At 42.8% G+C, this 20,549-nt stretch overlaps 1 protein-coding gene across 3 annotated transcripts; it reads right to left on the bottom strand.

Annotated features, from left to right (window-relative positions):
• Positions 1 to 3,461: 3,461 nt before the first annotated feature.
• Positions 3,462 to 18,148, bottom strand: MSL3 (MSL complex subunit 3). 3 transcript variants are annotated; one of them, XM_072955975.1, is made up of 13 exons: positions 17,954 to 18,148; positions 16,504 to 16,586; positions 16,011 to 16,106; positions 15,585 to 15,685; positions 14,941 to 15,026; positions 14,233 to 14,355; positions 13,498 to 13,658; positions 12,574 to 12,732; positions 10,765 to 11,027; positions 9,984 to 10,093; positions 6,975 to 7,074; positions 6,531 to 6,615; positions 3,462 to 4,277 (listed from the first exon to the last, which is right to left on the bottom strand). In XM_072955975.1, exons 1-13 carry the CDS (start codon positions 18,053 to 18,055, stop codon positions 4,178 to 4,180), a joined length of 1,569 nt encoding a protein of 522 aa, XP_072812076.1. In that variant the 5' UTR covers positions 18,056 to 18,148; the 3' UTR covers positions 3,462 to 4,177. The 3 variants fall into 3 exon arrangements, with proteins under 3 accessions (XP_072812076.1, XP_072812077.1, XP_006212679.2); XM_072955976.1 differs by lacking the exon at positions 17,954 to 18,148 and adding an exon at positions 17,883 to 17,909; XM_006212617.4 differs by lacking the exon at positions 17,954 to 18,148 and adding an exon at positions 17,474 to 17,674.
• Between the last annotated feature and the right edge of the window lie 2,401 nt (positions 18,149 to 20,549).

Genomic DNA, 20,549 nt, shown 5'->3' with positions numbered 1-20,549 from the left:
AAGCACTTTACTACCTATGATTTTCCATGACCTTCTGGAAGGATGAAGATTGATGTTGCAAAGAAATTCCAAACCAGAAGCCCTGTTTGATGAACTGGCTATGGTTTACATTATTCTTAATTCATGTGACTTTTGCTATCACTAACCCCTCTGAATCTTTTGGGGGCTTACATCAGACTATCAGGATATAGTTATTTCTTATGCCCTGCCATGCAGAAGAATTTGGGAATCAAAGAAGTCTGAAGATCTGCCAACTCCCTATTTAGCTACGAAGGAAACTGTATGAAGGCACAGCACCGGGTCTGCTGACCTTCAGGTGAAGTGTGAAGTCAGTGGAGTGAGGAAAGGAGCTTGCCTGCCTTGGGCAATGACGCATGAAAGCAGGCATGCTGGAGTTTTAGATCAGAGAGACTTTCAGCTCTCAAAAATGAGTTTTCATCATATACTTTTCTTTGAGTTTTAGGCATAGCCAATCCCTAGATCTCCCTGTTTTAACTGAGATATAATTCACATACCATAAAATTCACCTTTTAAAAGTGTCAAATTCAGTGTTTTTTAGTAAATTCACAGAGGGGAGACAATGATCACTACTAACTCCAGAGATTTCCATCACCCTTTCCTTCAGACTCATTAGCAGTCAGTTCCAATTCCCTCCTCTCTTCATCCTCTGATGACCACTAATGTACATTCTGTTCCTATAATTTGCCTAGTCTGGACACTTCGCATAAATGGAATCATACAGTACATGGCGACTTGTGTCTGCCTCTTCCTGGACTCCTTTTGATGAGTGGAAAAACACAGGAACCTGATGGTCCAACTCTTGGGGTATCCCTGCTCCTTCCCTGCTTGACTGGGGGCCAGTCTCAGCCTGGCAATCCAACTCCACAAAAGGTCAAAAGCACAACTCTATCCCCTCAAACATTAAGCAAATGGTCAACATTTTGGCAGTGGTCTCTTACAGAGAATAAGGGAGGCTTACACCGCAAGCCACCAAGCAAACACACCCTAATCCTCTTTTTCTGAAGCAGATCCATCATTGCTGGAAACTTATGTCCTCAGAAATCCCCACCATACACACCCTTGAATCCACAATTTGACTGTTCAACAACACATGAACTCTTGCTATTCACCCATTTATAGTAACTGAATTCCTTGCCACGTGAGGACAGATGTAATACATATGCTTTTGATGCAAGAGGAACACTGGCAACACGTAATCTCAGTAAGATGATCTGGGTCAGCCTGCTATTTCATGCGCCAATGTGCAGAAGGAGCGGAACTGGCTAAGCACATCATCCCAGGCCTTGAAGACCTTCACTGGAGACTTACACTGTGCTCGCTGGTCCCACTATTTACACCAAAGAGAAAGTTGAAGCAAAGAAATGGCCATTTACAAACTCACTTTGAATTTAGAACCTGTATTCCATGGGGGAGAGAGGCAAAGAAAAGCATTCTGTTTTTCACTGAAATCAGGTAAAGACAACATAACTCAATCATCTTAAAAATGCACCACCTAAGGATTTGTCCCAAATGGACATGTGGAAGACTCTGGCTCAAGCACAAGACAAGCAGAAGCTAGAAAAAAGTGTGTCACCAATTGCATTGCTAAAAACAGAACAACAACAACAAAAAAGATTTAACTGGTTTATTGAGTGTATCTCATTGGAGTATACACACGATTTCCCCAAGTTACTGCTTTTAATTTTAAGTTCTTGAAATTCCTTTTCCCAATCTATATCAAGTCCCTTAACAACATCTTGCCAGACTTTATAACCAGAGAAAACTTAAACTGACATCCACATGCCAGTGAAGAGTAGAATTATCCATTCTTTCTTGGGCAATGAGAAGGTTAATTTTGGGAAATGTTGCTATTTATGGTTACATTATACTTTTTAAAATTAGTAAGTGATTAAAGTAACACACTTCCTTAATATAGAACTTGATTAGTAAAAATAACAAGGGTCTATGGCTGTAGAGATTCTCTTAACTTCATCCCCCCACCAAAGCCTTACTCATACTCATTCTTCAATACCTAGCAGTTTTGGGTACCACAGTTGGGTGGTCATCAATAAATATTCAGATAAACATACCTTTGACTAAATATTAAAGGGCAGAGGCCACTGAGTCATTAAGAAAATAATGGCAAAACAGGGTAAAAGCACTTGCTCAAATGTTCAGAGAGTTGATAACATAATCTAATGACAGACATCAACTTTTGTAAAATGATAGATTTTTCTTTTTTGTATACAGTGTACTTTGGAATGCTTTATAATCTGCTTCAGCTCAGAAGTGTTTTTGGTTGTCCTCACATTTTTTTTCAAAGTCCTAGTACAAGGATCTATTATACAAGTTATTGGAATATTTTCAATACATCTTTAAATGACTTAAAAGGAAAACATTAATACAATGATGTGATACTTAATGGCAAGGTTTGGCGGTTTAGGAAAGTAACAATCTAAAAATTGACAATATACCATAAAATGATAATATTTTGAACAGTTATTTTAATCAACCTAAGCTACAAATGATCAACTTAAGGGAAGTTGTGATTAAGAAATGCCTTTGGGGAAAAAATAATTTTTTATTATTTAGAAAATGCATTAATTGTAAACTCAAGGCTATATAACTATATAAATGTTCTAAGAAGAGTCTGTATTATTTCATTGGGGATATTTAACAAGTAGATTCTCCTAAGAGAAAATTTTTTCTTTTCCAGGCCATGAATAATTACTGATTTTAACTTTTTCAACAATTGCGAACATACTGCAGGTAAACTAGATTTAAACAAGTAGTGCATAAACCAAATGGAGAGGAAATCTAGCATGAACCCAAATGCTACGCCAGATCAGAAACCAAAACCTGACTCTTATAGCAACTGGGTGCACTAAGACAATGTCTACTGCGACTCAGAGGTGCTAATTCTCACTGGTCAGTATGTACAGAAGTCTCTCTGATGGAATTACTTATAGATCTATTAAAATTCCCTGTGGCCCTTGTCGTTCATGTCCAGTGATCTTTGGAAGTTAAGGTCAACTAAGCTGAGCTACAACTATGTTCAAGGCTTGTACGGTACTGGGACTCCTTAACCAGAGTTGGAACTTTCTAAAACATCCTGGGAAGAGGGGATGGGGTAGGCCTGAGAGAGACTAAGATGAGGATTAGAAGGGTGACTTCAGAGACCATCAGCCGGTAATGATGGAGGAGGATAATCGTGCTGGCCACAAGCCAGCCCGGAGCGTGGTAATAAGACAGGGAGGCGCTACCAGCTTCCAGTAACCACCTCTAGTCATGCTGACAAGCGAGGCAAAATCAAAGAAGGAAAGGAAAACAAAAGGCCTTAACAAAAAAGGCACACAGGTAAAACAAAATAAACGCAAAAAGTTATGAACCGAGGTTACCTTACAGTTCTTCTACAATAAAGAAAGAGAAGAGGACAAGGCCAGAGTGAAAACTCTCTCTCCTGGTTCTTTCCAACAAGATGGACAATGATTTATTTAGGTCACCAAAAATAACATTTTACAGAAAGGGAATCATAACGTTACAAAATCAAGTATAGCTGTAAAATCTCAAACATTCAGGCACTGCTTTACTTAATTAATCAAAAATAAGGTTTTAAGGAAAAGGAACTGTAACAAGCAAATGTATAGCTGCAAATTTTCTTTTGCCATCAATATTAATTCCCTCTAAAATATTCTGGGACTACTTTGCGGTTTCCAAGCAAAACTAGAATCTGTTGGGCAGTTGCTCAGCCTCATCATAAGTAGAAAACAGTTTGCAGAACAGTTTTGTTTAATGCTAACAAATAACTAAAAAATGTAGTTATCACTAGCAAGTAACTCCAACATCTACTGAAACAGCCCAACCTATGCACACTGTCAGGAACATTTCACTGTGAACACAGCTGCTCTCGTCCTGCCATCACAGATGACACGTACCACGTGGCAAGGGTCAAATGTTGGAAGCTGTTTAGGCACCTAAGAAGTAATCCTTCATAGAAATAACTACAGTAGGTAAGCAACTCAAATAAACGGGTCTGCCTCTGCCTGAGCCCCCCGAGGGAGGGTGTTGCATCCACTCTGTAAAGAAGGCCCACCAACTCCCTAGTTCTTTACTGGAAACTCAGAACGCAAAGCTAGATAGAAAAGCTGTTCTTCCAGAACCATCAACCATCAAAACTTTAATAAATCGCCCTGGGGTTCTTCGTGCTATAGTGCGCCTCACAAGCAGCAACGTAGGCAGACTCTGGGAAGAAGTCGTCATGGTATTCTGCTAAAAACCTGGAAAAAGAAAAAAATAGCCCTGATGATCACCACAGTAAAGACTCAATACTAGGAAGCAAAATCTTAACTTCCGACCATTCTGACATTTCACTTTTTTTGTATTAGATAGAAAAAAATAATGAATATAATCTTGATTTATATATACCGATTACTTTCATTGTACATAGCCAGCTTCTATGTTTAATTACTACTTCACTGGAAACCTTTCACTATCAAGTGTACAAACAGAAATAGAACCTAAACTCCATTGGGTGGCAGCCTTGTTTATAAACACTTCTGTACAAAAAGGCCTTAGTGACTATCTCTACATTTTCCTGTTTTAAAAATGAACTATAAAAAACAAATTATAAACTCCATAAATTTTACTTGAGAAATTCACAGAACTTACATGGGCTACATTAAACCAAACTGGATGGTTTAATTAGTAAAGAGCATTTTGTGTCCTAAAAGGTGCTACAGTTCCAGCTTACAGTATCAAAACACATAAATAAGGCTGAGTTATGCCTGAGATGGGCAGATGCTAAAATTGAGCAAGTCATTCAAGAATCTGTAACACAGGGATGCTATCTTGCCCCTGAAGTATCAAATACTTCACCATGAAGGGCTAAAACATTCTCGCCTAGGCCACATTAACTGCTGAGCTAAGTCATTAGCTTTGTGTTTATTTCCCTGGCCTCCCCCAACCTGTATAAATTCCTAAAAAGGTAAGGCTAAACCTCTACTAATATAATACCTTCTTCAGTAAAACTGAGTCCAAATTCATTTGAGAGCTCTTTCTTCTCTGATTATACCTTTTTACAGCAATTATTGATGCATTGATTCTCTAGTTGATGTCTTTGGCTACAGTTTTAAAACCCATTACATATATGTATATGTATGACTGAAACATTATGCTGTACCCCAGATATTGACACATTTTAAACTGACTGTACTTCAATAAAAAATAAAACAAAACAAAACAAAACCCATTACAGCTGACCCTTGAACAATGTGGGGATTAGGGGCGTCGAAAATCCTTGTGTAACTTACAGTAGGCCCCCCATATCCACTGTTACTCCAAATTCAGAGATTTAACCAACTGCATCGATCATGTAGTACTATAGCACTTATTATTTAAAAATATCTGCATATAAGTGGGTTGGCACAGTTCAAATTTGTGTTGTTCAACTGTACTACATTTAATTGTAAACCCTTCTAAGTTACCTCTTAAAACTCTAATTCCTATTTTGTATTGGGCATATCTCAAAATTAGCAGGCTCTCCTATTCTAACTTGCAGCTACCTCATTTTGGTATTATTTGATTTCAGCTTACACAATTTTTATGCCAAATACAGTTGTGGGTTTGTTTGATGGGGAGGCTAGAGGGGAAGAGAGCAATTTTGAAACTTGTTTCTAATAAAATGTTATAAAGTCAAAATCCACTCATAGATACTTTACCCAAAATACCCACACCTAAGTATCTTTCAAAAACTCAAAGACCCATTTCTCTGGCTGGAGTGTTCTGCACTCTGGTAAATCCTAGTTGCAGGTTAGGGCCTAAATATACGGAAAAGGTACCCCCCACCCCAGTGAGAATGAAGAAAGAAGGTCTGGTAGATAGGACAGGCTGGGTGAGGCAGGGGGACAACCAGCCTTGAGCACCAAGAGGAACTGGTCAGTAGACATCCAGGTGGGAGATTTGGGCCACAGCATAAAATGAGGCCGGGGTCCAAAGGTGAGGGGAGGGCAGAGCCTCAGGGCGAATGACCCTATGACATAACAAAATGACTGGCTTTGTCAGCTGAAGGAAACAATACCTTTCTCTGAATTCACAAACTATCAGCACAGTCAACTGGTCATTTACCTTAACTCCAAAGTAGACACTAAAATTAGACCTGTATATTTAAGTTAGTTTATGCATATGCAACAAAGAGAAGTCTAATATTTAGCGTACTCATGAATAAAAAAAGTAAAGTTAAATTATTATCAATCTCAATCACTTCTGTAGAAAATTTTCTATTCAACACGGTTATTCAAGTTAACAAAAATTTTTATCTCTGTACAATGAATACCCTTCACTTAGAAACCAGATAAACTATAAAAAAAGAATAGCCCAAAACTCCCATGTTACAATTACTGTTAGAACCAACCACACCTTAGGTAATGCTGTTACCATTTAAAATACCACAGAGCTAGCTTCCAGGCCTGCTGAAGAGCTCAGAAAAGCCATACATAAGGTGGCAGAGGTGAGTTTTGACCAAGTAACAATACCTCAGAAAGAGATCAAAGTGCTTCAGTAAAGCCTTCAGATTCTTCTCAGAAAAGGACATCTTTCCAAGGATTTCTGGAAGTTTCACTGCATGAAAAATAAAAGTAAAACCATTTAAAATTGGCAGACTCTGACAACGAGTGGGCCACACCCAGGGATCTTCTGTGTCTTCTTTCATCTTTAATTCAAACTGAAATTTACATCAACATTACCAAATAAAACCAAAACCCTTACTGAATACAGAGTAGTGGTACAAATATTACAAACACAATTTTTATGAAATTTTAGATTCATTCAAGTGTTTTTTTTTAAGAGATCAACTTTCAGTGATTTTTCTTAGAACCTAAAATTACCACAAGATGTACATAAGCCTACAAGTGTTAAAATCAAAGCAGAAAAAAAAAAGGGGGTGGGGGGGGAAGAAAGCAGGGACCAGGATTTCTTACCAAACAATCGCAGCAAGTGTTGAGCTCCATAAATGTAAGATGGTGGTGGTGGCTGGTCACCTGGGGGGTAACTGTCGGGTACCAGTTTCCAGGAGAGAACCTGGGAAAAGCACAACTGAGCGTTTTGTAGTTATATCTTAACACTTCATTACCGACAGGTCTGTACATTTGGAATCTTGGCAGAAATATACATGCTTTGACATTCTCAGGCCAGCAGAAAGACATCACAAATCAAGTGTCACATTTCTGCCCTCAAGCTTCCCCTCCCTCTGGCACCTCAGGAGCTGCTTCACAGCTGGACCAGAAAACAGGAAGGCTTAACCAAATGTGGGACAAACCAAAGTGGAAGTTCTAAAGCTATCCCACCCTCCTCGGCAACATGGAGACGCTTTTAAAGAATCACCTAAAAATTACGCCAAATTGTATGCAGAGGAAAAAATATGCCTCTATATCAAAATAACCAAGAGCTTATAAAAATAAATAAAAGTGAGGGGAGAAGACTTAAAATTAGGTTAGGAAAATATCTGATTTTCTAATTTTTCAATAGCTACTACCTATGAATTAGCTTTAACTGTCTTGGTCATTTTGCCCCTTTTCCTTTATTGGAAATTCTGCTGTATTAGACAATGAAGCAGTAAAAAGCAATCCAAAGATGTTCTGAGTAATGTTACCATTGTTTCAAGATTCTCTAATTTTCTTTTATGTGAGATTCACTTTGGAAACTAATCTGACCCACGGAATTAAGCGAATACAGATTTCAACCCTGATAAATGATTTCTTTTCCTTTACCTTGAATTTCAGAACTGTGGGTGGATTGGGGGCTTTTGTTAAAGAGCTGAATTTCAAAATTCTCTGATGAGCTTCCATAGAAATACTTCAGTAAATTATAAAACTATTCTACTGAGCTGCTGCTTTGCTTTTTGGGCTGTGCCAAATTTAATCTGGAAATAGCAGGGCCAAAGGAAACCCTCTATAAGACAAAGCAGAGGAATGCCAACACAACCCCAGAAAGGCTGACGTAGACCACTGAATGACACAAAACTGTAGAAGTTAACTAGCACCACCATGTTTCTGTATGACTCTGTGCCGAAGGTCTCAGCTTCATTCCTTGCCTCGCTCGCTAGTCTTCTGTGCTGGGGAAGGCTCGGGGCAGGAATAGTTTCAGCATCCTTAGACTATCCTTAGCACCTAATTCCCTGGTGCACAAAGCTGAAGCTCAGGAACTGTTTCAACAGTGGTACTTGAAGTGAACAAAGGGGAATTTACGACCACTGGAGGCGTGAAGCACATGTGTGTGCAAAAGCAAGTCATTGAGCTAGTCAGCAAGCCAGTCGACCTCATGCACTCAATTCTGCATCTTAATGCACCGACTCATCTCCTATTTATCAAAGATGCATTATGGGGGAAAATAACAGGTTTCAAATGGAGGGATTCTCAACTGGGGTATGCCTGAGAACCACCTGTGATCTTAACCAGGAATGTGTGAGTCCAGATCCTGCCCTGATGCAGTGGGGCAGCAAACGGTGGTCAGGATGCAAGCCTCAGTTATAACATGCTGCAACAGAGGCACTTACGGAGGCGGGAATGCACTGAGATGTCATGAATCACCGAGAGCCTGCCGAACTTCAACCATTTACCAGAAATCCTCCTTTTTCACTAGAGCCTGCAGCTGTACCTATAACCACTAGATGGTGGCCTGGTACCAGTGACCAGAGTGGGAATGTTCAGACGTGCCTAAATATTCAGCTGTATTCTAAAAGAAATTCTCCTTGAATACTAACACCTGCAGGGCCTTGTTTGAAAAATGGGAGATTAGGAACTGCTTGTACTAGGAATTTCCTAACCTTGCCTTAACATCATTGTAACCCAAATTGGGTTTTCTATCAGGGGCCAGTCAACTTGGGCCAAATCCACCCATCTTGTGCTAAAAATGGTTATGTTTTTAACTGCTTTAAAAAATCCAATGAATAACCTTTCACGACATATGAAAATCATACGAAATTCAATTACCAGCATGCATGAATGCATTCTGGGGGCACACAGCACACCTATTCATTTGTGAACTGTCCACACTAACTTCACACTGGTGCACAACACTGAAAATATTTACAATCTGATCCTTTATAAGAAAAGTTTGCCAACCCCCACCATAAACATTCTGTCTAGTAAAGCCATCCTTCCCAAGGAAACCCCACCTCCTAGGTGAGAGTCACAGAATAGCCCAGGGGACTAAGACATCACCCGAACTCCTGAAACACTCACTACATGCCTCAGTTAACTGGCCCTAAAAATAGTTTTAAAATGAAGTTTCCCATTCATAAAATGGAACTCTGGTGGTAAAGTTACTCTTGAGAACTTGGGTCGAGAACTTGGCACAACACTGGCATCCAGCATGCCCTCAAAGGGATGGATATTAGTATTACTGTTAAGAATAGGCTATATTTTTAAAAGGTCAGAAGAACACCAAAAGTCACACAACATTGTAGAATGATTATAACTTAATAAAAAAAAGTTTAAAAAAAAACACCAAAAGTTGAATAGTACCTCATAACATACAGAAATTATCTGATATTCAATTTCAGTGTCCATAAATAAAATGTTATTGGAACAAAGCATACTCATTCGTTTATATAATGTCTATGGCTGCTTTGGAGTTGGGTAGTCTTGACAGCGACTGTGTGGCCTGCAAAGTTTAAAATATTTACTCTCTGGCCTTTGCAGAAAAAGTGTGCTGGTAACTGTTCTATAAAATGCAAATATTCGCATTTCAATACTTGCACTTACTTGAAATAAAAGATGAATGTTAAGTGTAGGGCTGGAATCCTAACCATTTTATCATTCTCGAAACCAAAAACACAACATTATACATAACACAAACAATTCTGTTAATATTCACAGCAAGAGCAACACAACACTTCTTCTAAGAAAATCCGATTTCCTCCAATAGGACTTAAGAAATCACAAAAGGAAGGACTCACTGGGAATAAACAGCAGACACAAACTCTTTACCTCATTTATTTCATTAGTTCTTCTGCCTTCAAAGCCAGCAAACACGGTACTCCCTTCCTTGCTAGGGGTCAGAGGAACAGGCGAGGATGATCTGCTATGTACAGGTGTCTCTTCAAAAAGAAAAGATGGTAATTACTCCCTTGTAAATTATACAACTACTCAAAGACTGCTGGAAGACCCGTTACAAAAAGCAGAGAAGTTACTCATCTTTAACAATGAGACTATTATTAACAACAGTAGCTGGACTATTATTTGGCAAAAAAAAAAAAAGAATCAAGTACTGATACATGCTACAACACGATGAACCTTGAGAACATTATGCTAAGTGAAAGAAGCCACAGACAAGACAACATCGTATGATTCCACTGATATGAATTCATGCCCCAAAGAGGCAAATCCATAAGGACAGGAAGTCATCAGTGGTTGCCTAGTATGGCAGACTAGGGCTAGGGGGAGGAAATGGGGAGTGATGGCTAGCCAACTCTGAATCAGTCAGTGCCAAGGATCCAAGTGCACAGCTGAAGGCGTGGGGGCTCTCCTCTCTTACCCGGCTGCTCACGAGGGAGGGAAAATGCCTCATGAGCCTCAGGTGTGCCAAACTCCTGAGTCGAACTGCCACAGTTGAGCATGTGACTCTGGATGTGACCGTGTGCTCACCCTGTTTTCCCTCCAGTCCCTCCGGCTGGCTGGACCCCTGACAGGAGCACAGTGCCTGGCCCAGACCAAGTACCAAGTCAACGTCAGCTCTCCCCAGCCTCCCCACACTGGGGAATGGACCTACTCTTCTCCAGGTGCAGAAACAGCTTGGGCATGCTAGCGGACGTGTCCTGCTGCCGGCGCTTGGGCTGAGGCGAGGCGCTGCTCTCAGACAGCCTGTCGCAGTTGGCAGAGTGGCGCGTGGACCGCCTCAGAGACTGCAAGGCTTCCGGCTCGGCTTTGCGTCTTTTGGGGGTAGCTGGTTCACCTGTGGTTGGCTGACTCTCTGTGGACTGTGGCGTGGATGGATTCAACAAAGGTGGGCTTGGAGAGAGCTCCTCCTGGTTCCTAGGGAAGAGAAGGGAAAGCATCACACATGCCCCGGCCTGCAGCATCTCTGCAAAACCTGGAGGGTTTCTTCAAAGTTCTCCTTCAGACAGTAAACACAGCCTCCACTCCAGGATGGTGAGGAACTTTCACTTTCAAATGTGCCAAAACAAATATTTTCTTAAAAAGTAACTAAACATATATATATATTTTAAGGTAACTAAACATATTAAATTATTTTAACCCTCTCAATAACTCTTCAAGGCACACTGGCATCAAAGATTGCGATGCCTTTTTATACTTGTCTTAGATCAGTGGTTCTCAATTGGTAGTGATTCCACCCTGCCAGGGGACACTGACACCTTCTGGAGACAGTTTTGACTGTCCCATCTGGGAAAGTGCTATCAGAAACTAGTGGGTAGAGACCAAGGATGCTGTTCAGCACCCTACAGTGCTCAGGGCAGTCCCACCACAGAGGATGACATGGTTCAAAACATCCGCTGAGCCAAGATTGAGAAACCCTGGTGGAAGAGACTAAGAATTCTACATTCTCTCATCACAGTGTAACTACTGGTAGGACTAGAAATGTCACAAATGTCCGCCAAGCTTTGTGGAAACACACAGTCCACCCCAGACACTGGGAATCTCAAGGTCTGGAATAGGGCATGGGGACATCAACATAGGTCCCCAGTGAGTCACACAGGCCTCTCAAATGGGGTGGAATCAATGGGGAAGAAAGGCTGGCTCAGAAGACACAGTCATGAGGCAGAGAACCAGGAGATGGGACCTGGGAAAAAAGGGGGAAAAGGGGCGGAGGGGAAAGGTAGTCAATGCATGGCGTAGCAAAGTGGGGAGTTGTTAGTGTCCATGGGGAGCAAAGGGAGGTGGGAGACAAAGGCAGATGGTAAACAGGCAACAAAAGATGGATGAGTGGAAGTCATGAGAACAGACCACTCTCTCTCGCAGGCAGAAAATCATAAGGGAGATAGGGAAGTAGCTGACACAGATGTAGGTACAGCCTTAGGCTGGGGGACTTTCGTTCCCCCCAAAGAATAGAGATTTGAGCATGCTTGGTCACCAAGGGAAGAAAGTGGTGACCCAGCAGAACAAGAAGAAAACCAACCTTTACTCGAAGGCCAAAGGTGGCTGGCCCTTCGTGCACTTCGTCATTTAATAACTACCTACAGAAGCAAATGTTCTTTCCATTGTACAGAGGCCAAAACAAGAGGCTCAGAAGGCACCTCCACAAGTCACACAACCAGCAAGTGAGGGAGGCAAGTTCAAACCAACATTTTCTACTCTTCACAGGCCGTGCGTCCTCTCTTCACCCCATGGTCTTTGGAAAGAAGGGGATAGCTACCCCAAATCCACCTTCTCTATACTGGAACGTTCACTTAGGAGAACCATTCAGAAAGTGAATGATAGCTTACCTAGCAAAAAAGGAAGCCACCAGTAATCTACTCCCTCCCCAAATATGTTGGTCGTGTAGCATTAAATGGAAATCCTCAAAAACAGATGTAGCTATTTGATTGCTGATACCTGATGGCTGAACTGAAAGCCAACTTACCTATTAGTGTTTGTGGTACTTTCCTTAATCGGAAGAAAAAATTTGGATGAAGTCACCTTTTTATACTGAACTTGTTCATATGGATAGAGCAAAACCAATGGGAGAGTGTAATCAAAGGTTATTCTTAATCCATCCACCATCTCCTTACAAAGGTCAACACTGGAAAGATTAAAGAGATGAGAGATGCAATAAAATAACAACAATGAATTTGCACATTTTTAATAAGGAAGCATTTTAAATGTTACATACTACACCTACACACATAAAAAATAAAGAGTCTGCAGATGCTAACAATAAAGAATTAAATGGGAACACATATCCCTAATATAAAGTGCAGTAAGCAAGTAATTTTAACCTACCCACAATGAACACAAATGAGAATGTTCAGTGCCACAGAAGGAGCCCAAGTAGTCTGTGCCGCAGAGGACGGACAAGCCCCGATCACCAGGAGCTGAAGGGTGTGGACCTGAGGTACTCCTAACACCTATTTTAACTCCAACAATCTACTTGTCTGACTCAACGGCAGCTGGGTCATGTCACAAGGCTGGCTATGAGGACAATTACTTTGACTGAGATAAAGACCTATTTGTGAACAAACTTCGATAAAATTCTCATCCTCCATTCTAGTACTTCTCAGAGGAAGAAAAAAAGGTTTCTCCCTAAATTACATCACTGAAAAAAAACTAGTCCTGGTGTTGAGGCAGTGCATATATTCAATGGATCAGCATCACATATCTAGAGTTATTAAACATTCTGGAAAAGGGATAATATTTTGAAATTAAACTGGTTATTAAGTCAATCATTAAGCACTGTATTAAATGAATTCATAACTGAAACAGAGACAGGGTTACCTGTTTTAAATGGAAGTCACTTCTCTAAAATCCAAAGAGAATCATGAGATGCCAACCTTCCCTCCCCACTTACTTCTTTTCTGCTGGGATATAATGTACGTTCATGTTGGCGTGTGACATAGCGTGATGGTGACGAGGCCTCTCATTGGCTGAAAAGGCTGCATTGATAGCAAAATGCTTCACGTATGATTCCAAAATCGTTATGATGTTGGTCTGGCACGGAAGTTTCACTAACTGTTAACAAAAATATAAACATCTGATACGTATATCCCATTGTATAAACCATATAGACCAAGAAACAGTGGTCTTGTCTACATCATTTTCCAAAAAAAAAAGCCAATTCTGTTTGAAGACACTTCTTTAAAATAAATGTGTTTTGAAGCTCTTTTTTTCTTCTACTGATCATATCACATATAGATTACAGTATTAATTTTTAAAATAAATGCAGTGATTCTCAGCTTAGTGATCCATTAGAATCATCCAGGGGAGCCTCTAAGACTATATCCACAGTCAGTGCCCCCAACCCCACACATGAATTTCATCTTCACATCTTGGTTGAAGCCCAGGCATCAGGACTTTGCAAAGCTCCATGGAAGATTCTAAAGAGCAGCCAGGGCTGGAAAAGAACGTGCACACTTTAATTATCAGACTACTACTGCCAGAGGAGTTGAAAACCCGACTCAGCACATAACTTAAAATAGGAATTTCATTCCTCCAAGGTTCTCAACTGTCTGAGTCTGCGATTGCAAAATATGGTAAAATGAAAGCTCTATTACAAATCCATGTTTTATATTTGCTCGCAGTATACCCGTTTCCTCCTGTTGATATAGTAACAATCATCCTCAAGCTTCTTCTTCAGAACTTCAGGGATTTCTATAGTTATTGTTCTTTCTTCCATTTCCCTTTTTGCGTGCAGCTCTGGTTCTTCCTTCTGCAATATCACAAGTCCATTTTTAACTACCTCAAACAGTTCAAGAGTCTATATTAAAAAAAAACCCAGCATAGAACAGCCTACAATGAAACAAACCCAGTTAATTCTCGACACTTACACCAGTAATGATGCCATGTATTCTAATGAAAAGTATGTTAAAGGGCAAAAGTTAACTTGTTTTAGGGCACTAACCACACTGTAAATGCTTATTTTGTTTCTTCTCAATTTAAGTGTACCAGTGGGATCTACGTTAGCTTTGTAGGCAGGCAGGTGGGAAGTGCCAAACTCTGATACACACCATTTGAAAGTTAACCACCATTATAAAAATAAAGTTCACAATTTCAGTGGAAAGAAAGAAGTAACTATGATTTGTGGAAACACTTTATGGGTATAAAGGGCCATGAAGCAGTTCATACATGGAGCAGTAACTATCAATTTAAGAGTTATTTTCCCTTAAATATGAAGTACAAGTTTATAATGTTTGGTTAAAAGATGTATTTTTACAAAACATTTCACAACTAGAAAATTTCACTACTAAAAATATATAGCAAAGACAAAGAGTTTTTACAAAAAAAAACTTTATACCACTTCAGTCTTCTCTTCAATATCACTTTCTTCACTTATTTCTCCATCCTTTTCTTCACCACTGTCATCAGAGGAACTGTTTATTGCTAGGTAAAACAAAAAGTAACAGGCAAACCAGCATTATATACTTTCCTAAACCTTACACTGACAATTCTTTAAGGTGCCATGTGTGTCTTACTGCAGGTAGAGAACTGCAGCCCTTCATTTATTTTAAATGCTGAACACAAATACTGTACCTTTCAGAACAGAAATTTATTTTGAAGAAACACCAATGTCAATGGATGCAAAAACCACAGAAGTAAATGATCTTAAAGTGTTCAGTCACCTAGGATCCTATGTTTCCCTAGCGCATTCATAAGTGAAGCAAGGTACCAAGAAGAAAACATGAGAATGGAGCTCTGAAGGTTTAGTTTAAAGACACCAGCTGAGAAGGCAGTGGTCATGTGTATAACTGATGAGGTCTGATTAGGAACTTACTGACTGCTACTTTAATTGTCAGAAACAAAAGGGGCAAATGTTATATCTAATGAGCTTAAAATGTTTCCCTGTCTATAATTCCAATGAATCTCCCCCCCTCAATCCTAAGCTATGAAAGAACAAGGTAAAACTCCTTTTAACCAGAGAAGATGAGTCAAGCTACTCACAGTTTTCATCATTTTCATCTTTTTCTTCAGCTGGGAGGCTTTTTAAGACAGAGTCTACACCAGGCAACCGGCAGCGCTTCCTCTTTCTTCCTGTGCTTCTCCTGAAACAGATAAACACAACTGAAGTGCTGATGTTGACTGCTATGGGTCTTGAGGTAAAAAATAGGACAAAAAAACGTAAGAAATAACGAAACTTTAAAACATAAGTGCTAATCTCCATTTCAGAATGCTACACAACCACCTCTCTGAAAGCACAGCAGTTACTTAAAATACAATAGAAACTGTTCACTAACACCCTTTCAGTATGTAAAATTATTTAATAAACCATGGCCATCAGATTTTTAACTCTTATTTAGTCATAAAAATTCTAAACACAAAAAGAAAACACACTGAGTAACATTTATATCGTGATTTTTGTATTCTTACAGGCGAGCTACAGCTTTTCTTGCCAATTTACGCTGTAATCTCCGATTTTCATCGGTGTCACGAAGGACATGATCTTCAGCTGCCCATCTATCCCAGCTAAGAACACAAAAAAAGGACAAGGATGTAAAATTCAGTATTTCAGTTTGATACAAAACAAATGCTAACAGTACTTCATAGTAAGGGAAGTGTCTCAGAATTACTCACATTTTAGAAAACTATTTAAATATTTTAAAATCACAAAAAAGATGCAAATAAACTGAAAAAGGAACTCATTCAGACACAGAAGAAACTGGGGTTTCCAGAATTAACCAGAGAGAATCCAAATATAATCGACTCAGAAGCAATCATTCTTCAGAGTAGGCAAGGTTTGATAAAAAAGCAAAAACAGGAAATGAAACTTTCCTAGGAGTGTTTCTAAAACTTAACAAAGAAGTTTGCAATGTTTCAGTGCAGACATGATCAATTTTTAGTCCGGTTTAACAAGTACACTCACCTTCTGTTCCAACCATTAAAATGGATCAGATATTCTGGGATCTTTCTGCCTTTCTCGTCTTTCCCAACAATAACATCGACAACCTGAAACCAGGAAATATTGCCCACAAACGAGAGAACATACAGAATATCAGAAGCTCGATCAGGAAAATTAGATCATAGACCTTTTTTTAAAAGAAAAGAAAGCATTCTCTCCTTTTTTAGACAGAGAGCTGGATTGAAACATTTTTCCTTTCAATTCCATTTTTTTCCCTGAGTGGATGCCTCAAAAATAGGAAACATCCTTCCAATCACCCCCTGATTGGTCTCTGAGTGTGAGAAAGGATGCAGCTTCTGAAGCTATTGGTCAGCCGATTTGTCACTAACTAAAGAGTCCAGGCCATACAAGCGAGCTGCAGCCGTGAGACCTCTGGGACTTGTAGTCTCCTGGGCTCCGCTGCGTCCAGGGCCAATTTGGCTCGCAAATTACGCCATCCCTCCCAGCGGTGTCCCCAGGGGGGACGTCTGGGGCAAATGATGGGGCGTGTCACCCTTCGGAAGACTCAAGGAGGGGAGGGAGGAAGCACAGCAAATAGAAAAAAGAGACAGGGACAGCGGGGGCGGAGCCCGAAAGTAAAACAGAGCCACCAGGGCTTGGAAAGTCCCGCAAAGGACAGCACCGCCCAGACACACCTGGGGCCAGGGGCCAGCCCCCACCCCTGGCCTGGGAAGCCCACTCCATCTCGCCATCCAGACCTGAGGAGCTGCACATGTGGCTCGATTTCCCCCGAGCCCCCTAGACTTAGGCGGACAGGCACGGGGCGCGACATGGAGGTTGAAAACCTAAATGCTGCAAGGCCCTGAGGGATGAAGACTCTGCCCTCGGGGTGGGGATCTAGGCCTACGGGAAGGGTCGGGCCTAGACATGACTGGGGCCCCAGGGCAAAAACGTCGCCACTGATGGCCAGCGCTGTGACGCTATGCAGTAAGACCTGGGTCGGTCGGTCAGGGCGTCGCATGGGAGCCCACGAGGCGCTAGACTGCGCAGTATGAGGAGAGATTTAACCCGAACGCTGAGGCCAGGAGCGAGCGGCCTGTTGGACGCGCGGTCCCGAGTGCTCTCGCGTGCGCAGACCGACGCCGCCGCCCGAGCTTCCCGACAACGCAGCCGCAGCCTCGCGACACCGCACCCGCGAGGTTTCCGACGGCGCCTGCGCAGCGCCCGCCCCAACCCCACCCCCGGAGCACCGGGCGGAAACGGAAGGGCCCCGGCCCCGACTGCCCAGCGCGGCGCCCCGCGAGCGCCCCCTGTCTCCCGCCCGGCGCTGCGCAGGCCGAGGAGCCGCGAGCAGAGAGCGCCCGGGCCCCGCCACTTCCCCAGCTCCGCGGCACCGTCCGCACCCGCATCCGCATTCGCCTCCCGTCCGGGGGTCCCCGGCCCGCGCCTCCTCCCTGTCCCTCCGCGGCGGCACCTTGGCATCGTACAGCACTCGCGCCTTGGTGGGGTCAGGCTCGAAGCACAGCACTTTCTCCCCTGAGTGGAATTTAAATTTCATGCCCTCGCTCGCGCTCATTTGCTCATCGTGGCGGAGGGCGAGGCTCCGGGGCGGGCGGAGCGCGCGCGGTGGGGGAGGGGGGTGGGGGCGGGGAGGTGGCGCGCTGCGGCGGGGTGGTGGGGAGGGAGCGGGGACTGGCGGAGGCTGCGGCCGTCCCGCCCTCGGCCCCGCCTCTGCCCGCCCCGCGCCTCTGCCGGACCTCGGAGCGGCCGGGCGCGCGCGCTCCCGATCGAGCGCGCCTCACGAATCCCCGCTGGCCCCGGGGAGGCTGCGAGCCTGGACCCGGTGGCCAAGGTCTGCCCGCAGAGCGGCCTCTCCCGTCCTCCTGGGAAAGGCGGGTGACGCGGGCCCACGGGGTCATCGCGCTGGACGCGCGCTCTCCGGTCCGGGGATGGGAGACGCTCGAGACAGAGCCCTTCTAGGGTGGGCACTGGCGGCGGGGAGGCCGGCCGGGGGCTGCCCTCCGGGAGCTCCCTGGCTGCGCCACATCTACCACCTTAGAGCGCGCGCCGCGGTGTGTGGCCGCGCGAGGACATCGGGCTGGAGTCGGGTCTAGATGAGCAGTGGCTTTGGGCTGTGGGCGAAGGGTGATGGAGGATGAATAAAGCACTGGGGATAATCTGGGCGAGGACAAGCAAGTGACAGGCCTGGACCCCCCTTCCCCCAGTGACAGCGGGTGAGCAATGAGCCGCGAGGCTGATAGGCCCTTACCAGTTATGAACATCTTAAGTCTCAGCTTCCAGCATGGTTTCTCAATCCCCAGAACTTGCAGAGATGCTCCCTCAAGGTCTGTCTTCTCCAATCCATTGAAAACTCCCTACAGGTGAGAGGTAGTGTAAGGCCTATCCTTGCAGGTACCTGCACAGAGGGGATGCTCAGGGGATACTTGATTAACGAATGACATATGCTAAGAGACCCTTCCTGAAAGGCAAACCTCTGGAAACAGGAAAGATGGTGCTGGGTTTGTTTTCTTTTGAGGAATGGAAAGTCTTTAGGTAGTGTAGTTACTGAATTAAGACTAGGCTGGAGGCCAGCTTTGAGGCTCCGAGGTCGTCATGAACTGCTAGTTCTCTACACTCTGGGCTTGGTTCTTGCCTCTAGAAATATGCACTTGCCGTCCCCTTCACTGCGTTCCTGGTACACATCCTTCACATTTCAGCTTGGACGCGGCCAAGAGAAAACCCTTCAGGCTTCTCTAGATGATGATACACCCCTCCAGTGTTCCCTCCCAGCCCTCTACTTTTCCATTTCTTGCATTCACTACTCTGCAGTAGGAGGGCTGTTCATTTGCAAAATGCCCTCTTTAAGCTGCTCAGCTCCTTGAAGCTTAGGAAGACAAGACTGCAGGGAATCGCATCCAGTTCATCACTGCACACTCTGGCACACAATGAATATTTATTTACTTAATGGATGAATGAATAGCTTACAGATTTATAAAACAATCCACAAAACTCAGTGATCAATTGGATGTGAAGTTGGAAAGGGAAGGAGGAGGCTTGGAAGACTTCCAGATTTTCTGGCATAATGACCTGGGTGAGTGATGGGTTCCCTGGCCAGAATTAGTGCTCTCAGAGAAGGGATAGTTTGGGGAAAGACACAGAAGATCTCTGTCTGGGATAATATAGTGGAGAAGTCAGAACTGGAGCCATGATTCATCTTCAGGTTGTGGTTTATGAGGGATGAGATCTTGATGGCTTGTTCCCTATAAATGGCAGGGGGAGCTCTGGGGCATAAGTAATTGCATGCTATATTTAAGCCGTAACTAAAGTATTCGTGTTTTTACTTTTTTTGTTGGTGAATGGAGAGTTCCTCTCCAAACTGTAATCTTTCAGAGCAAAACTCTGGATGCTTGCTTTTTCTTTTCACCATTTCTACCCCTTATATCCTTAAGCAATGCCTTTTACCCTGTCCCCTAAAAAGTACAAGAATGCAAAAGCCTTCAGGACCCTAAAAGGTACAGATCTCACCAATGGCAGCACCCATTGCCATCCTTCTCCAGATTAGGACCCACTAAAGAGGGCTCCATCTCTCATGTGGGTGGAGCATCCTTTTCCTCTTGGGGGGTAAAGGTAAAGAATATGGTGGGCTCTGGGATCCAGTCCCACACTTGTCACTTCCTAGTTTGTGTGATGTAACCATGGACAAATGATAAGTCTCTCTATGATGTAGTTTTCTTACATTTAAAATGAAGGTAACATTGGCTTCTGATAGGGTTGTCTTAGGAATAAATCAGTCTATTCAGTGTATATGTCAGCATATAAGTCCTGGGTAAATGCTTGCTATTAATATTAGGCATTTCTTGACCATGTCTCCTTGTCCCCTTCTCATTCAACAAATATGTACCAAGCCCCCTGTGTGCTGGATGCTAGACACATCCAGTAGGATACAGATACTACTGCTGGCCTCCAAGAGGACACATTTCAGGAGGAGCAGAACAGCATGCAAGCACGTGCAAGACTCATGGGTGCTCTGATAAAGCTGGTCCAGAAGAGAAGGGACACAGGACTTACAT

Source organism: Vicugna pacos, chromosome X (assembly GCF_048564905.1).
Source record: "Vicugna pacos chromosome X, VicPac4, whole genome shotgun sequence".
NCBI classification, from domain to species: Eukaryota; Metazoa; Chordata; class Mammalia; order Artiodactyla; family Camelidae; genus Vicugna; species Vicugna pacos.
The sequence above is the reverse complement of the archived record's forward strand: the minus strand, read 5'-3'. Positions and strand labels throughout refer to the sequence as shown.

Excerpts from the sequence above, each read along its gene's own strand:
- MSL3 (XM_072955975.1), bottom strand. The coding sequence starts at position 18,055 with ATGAGCGCGAGCGAGGGCATGAAATTTAAATTCCACTCAGGGGAGAAA. Across the intron at positions 16,587-17,953 it reads GAGTGCTGTACGATGCCAAG|GTTGTCGATGTTATTGTTGG; the intron begins GTGCCGCCGCGG and ends TCCTGGTTTCAG. Across the intron at positions 11,028-12,573 it reads AGTACCACAAACACTAATAG|GAACCAGGAGGAGCTCTCTC; the intron begins GTAAGTTGGCTT and ends TCTCTTCCCTAG.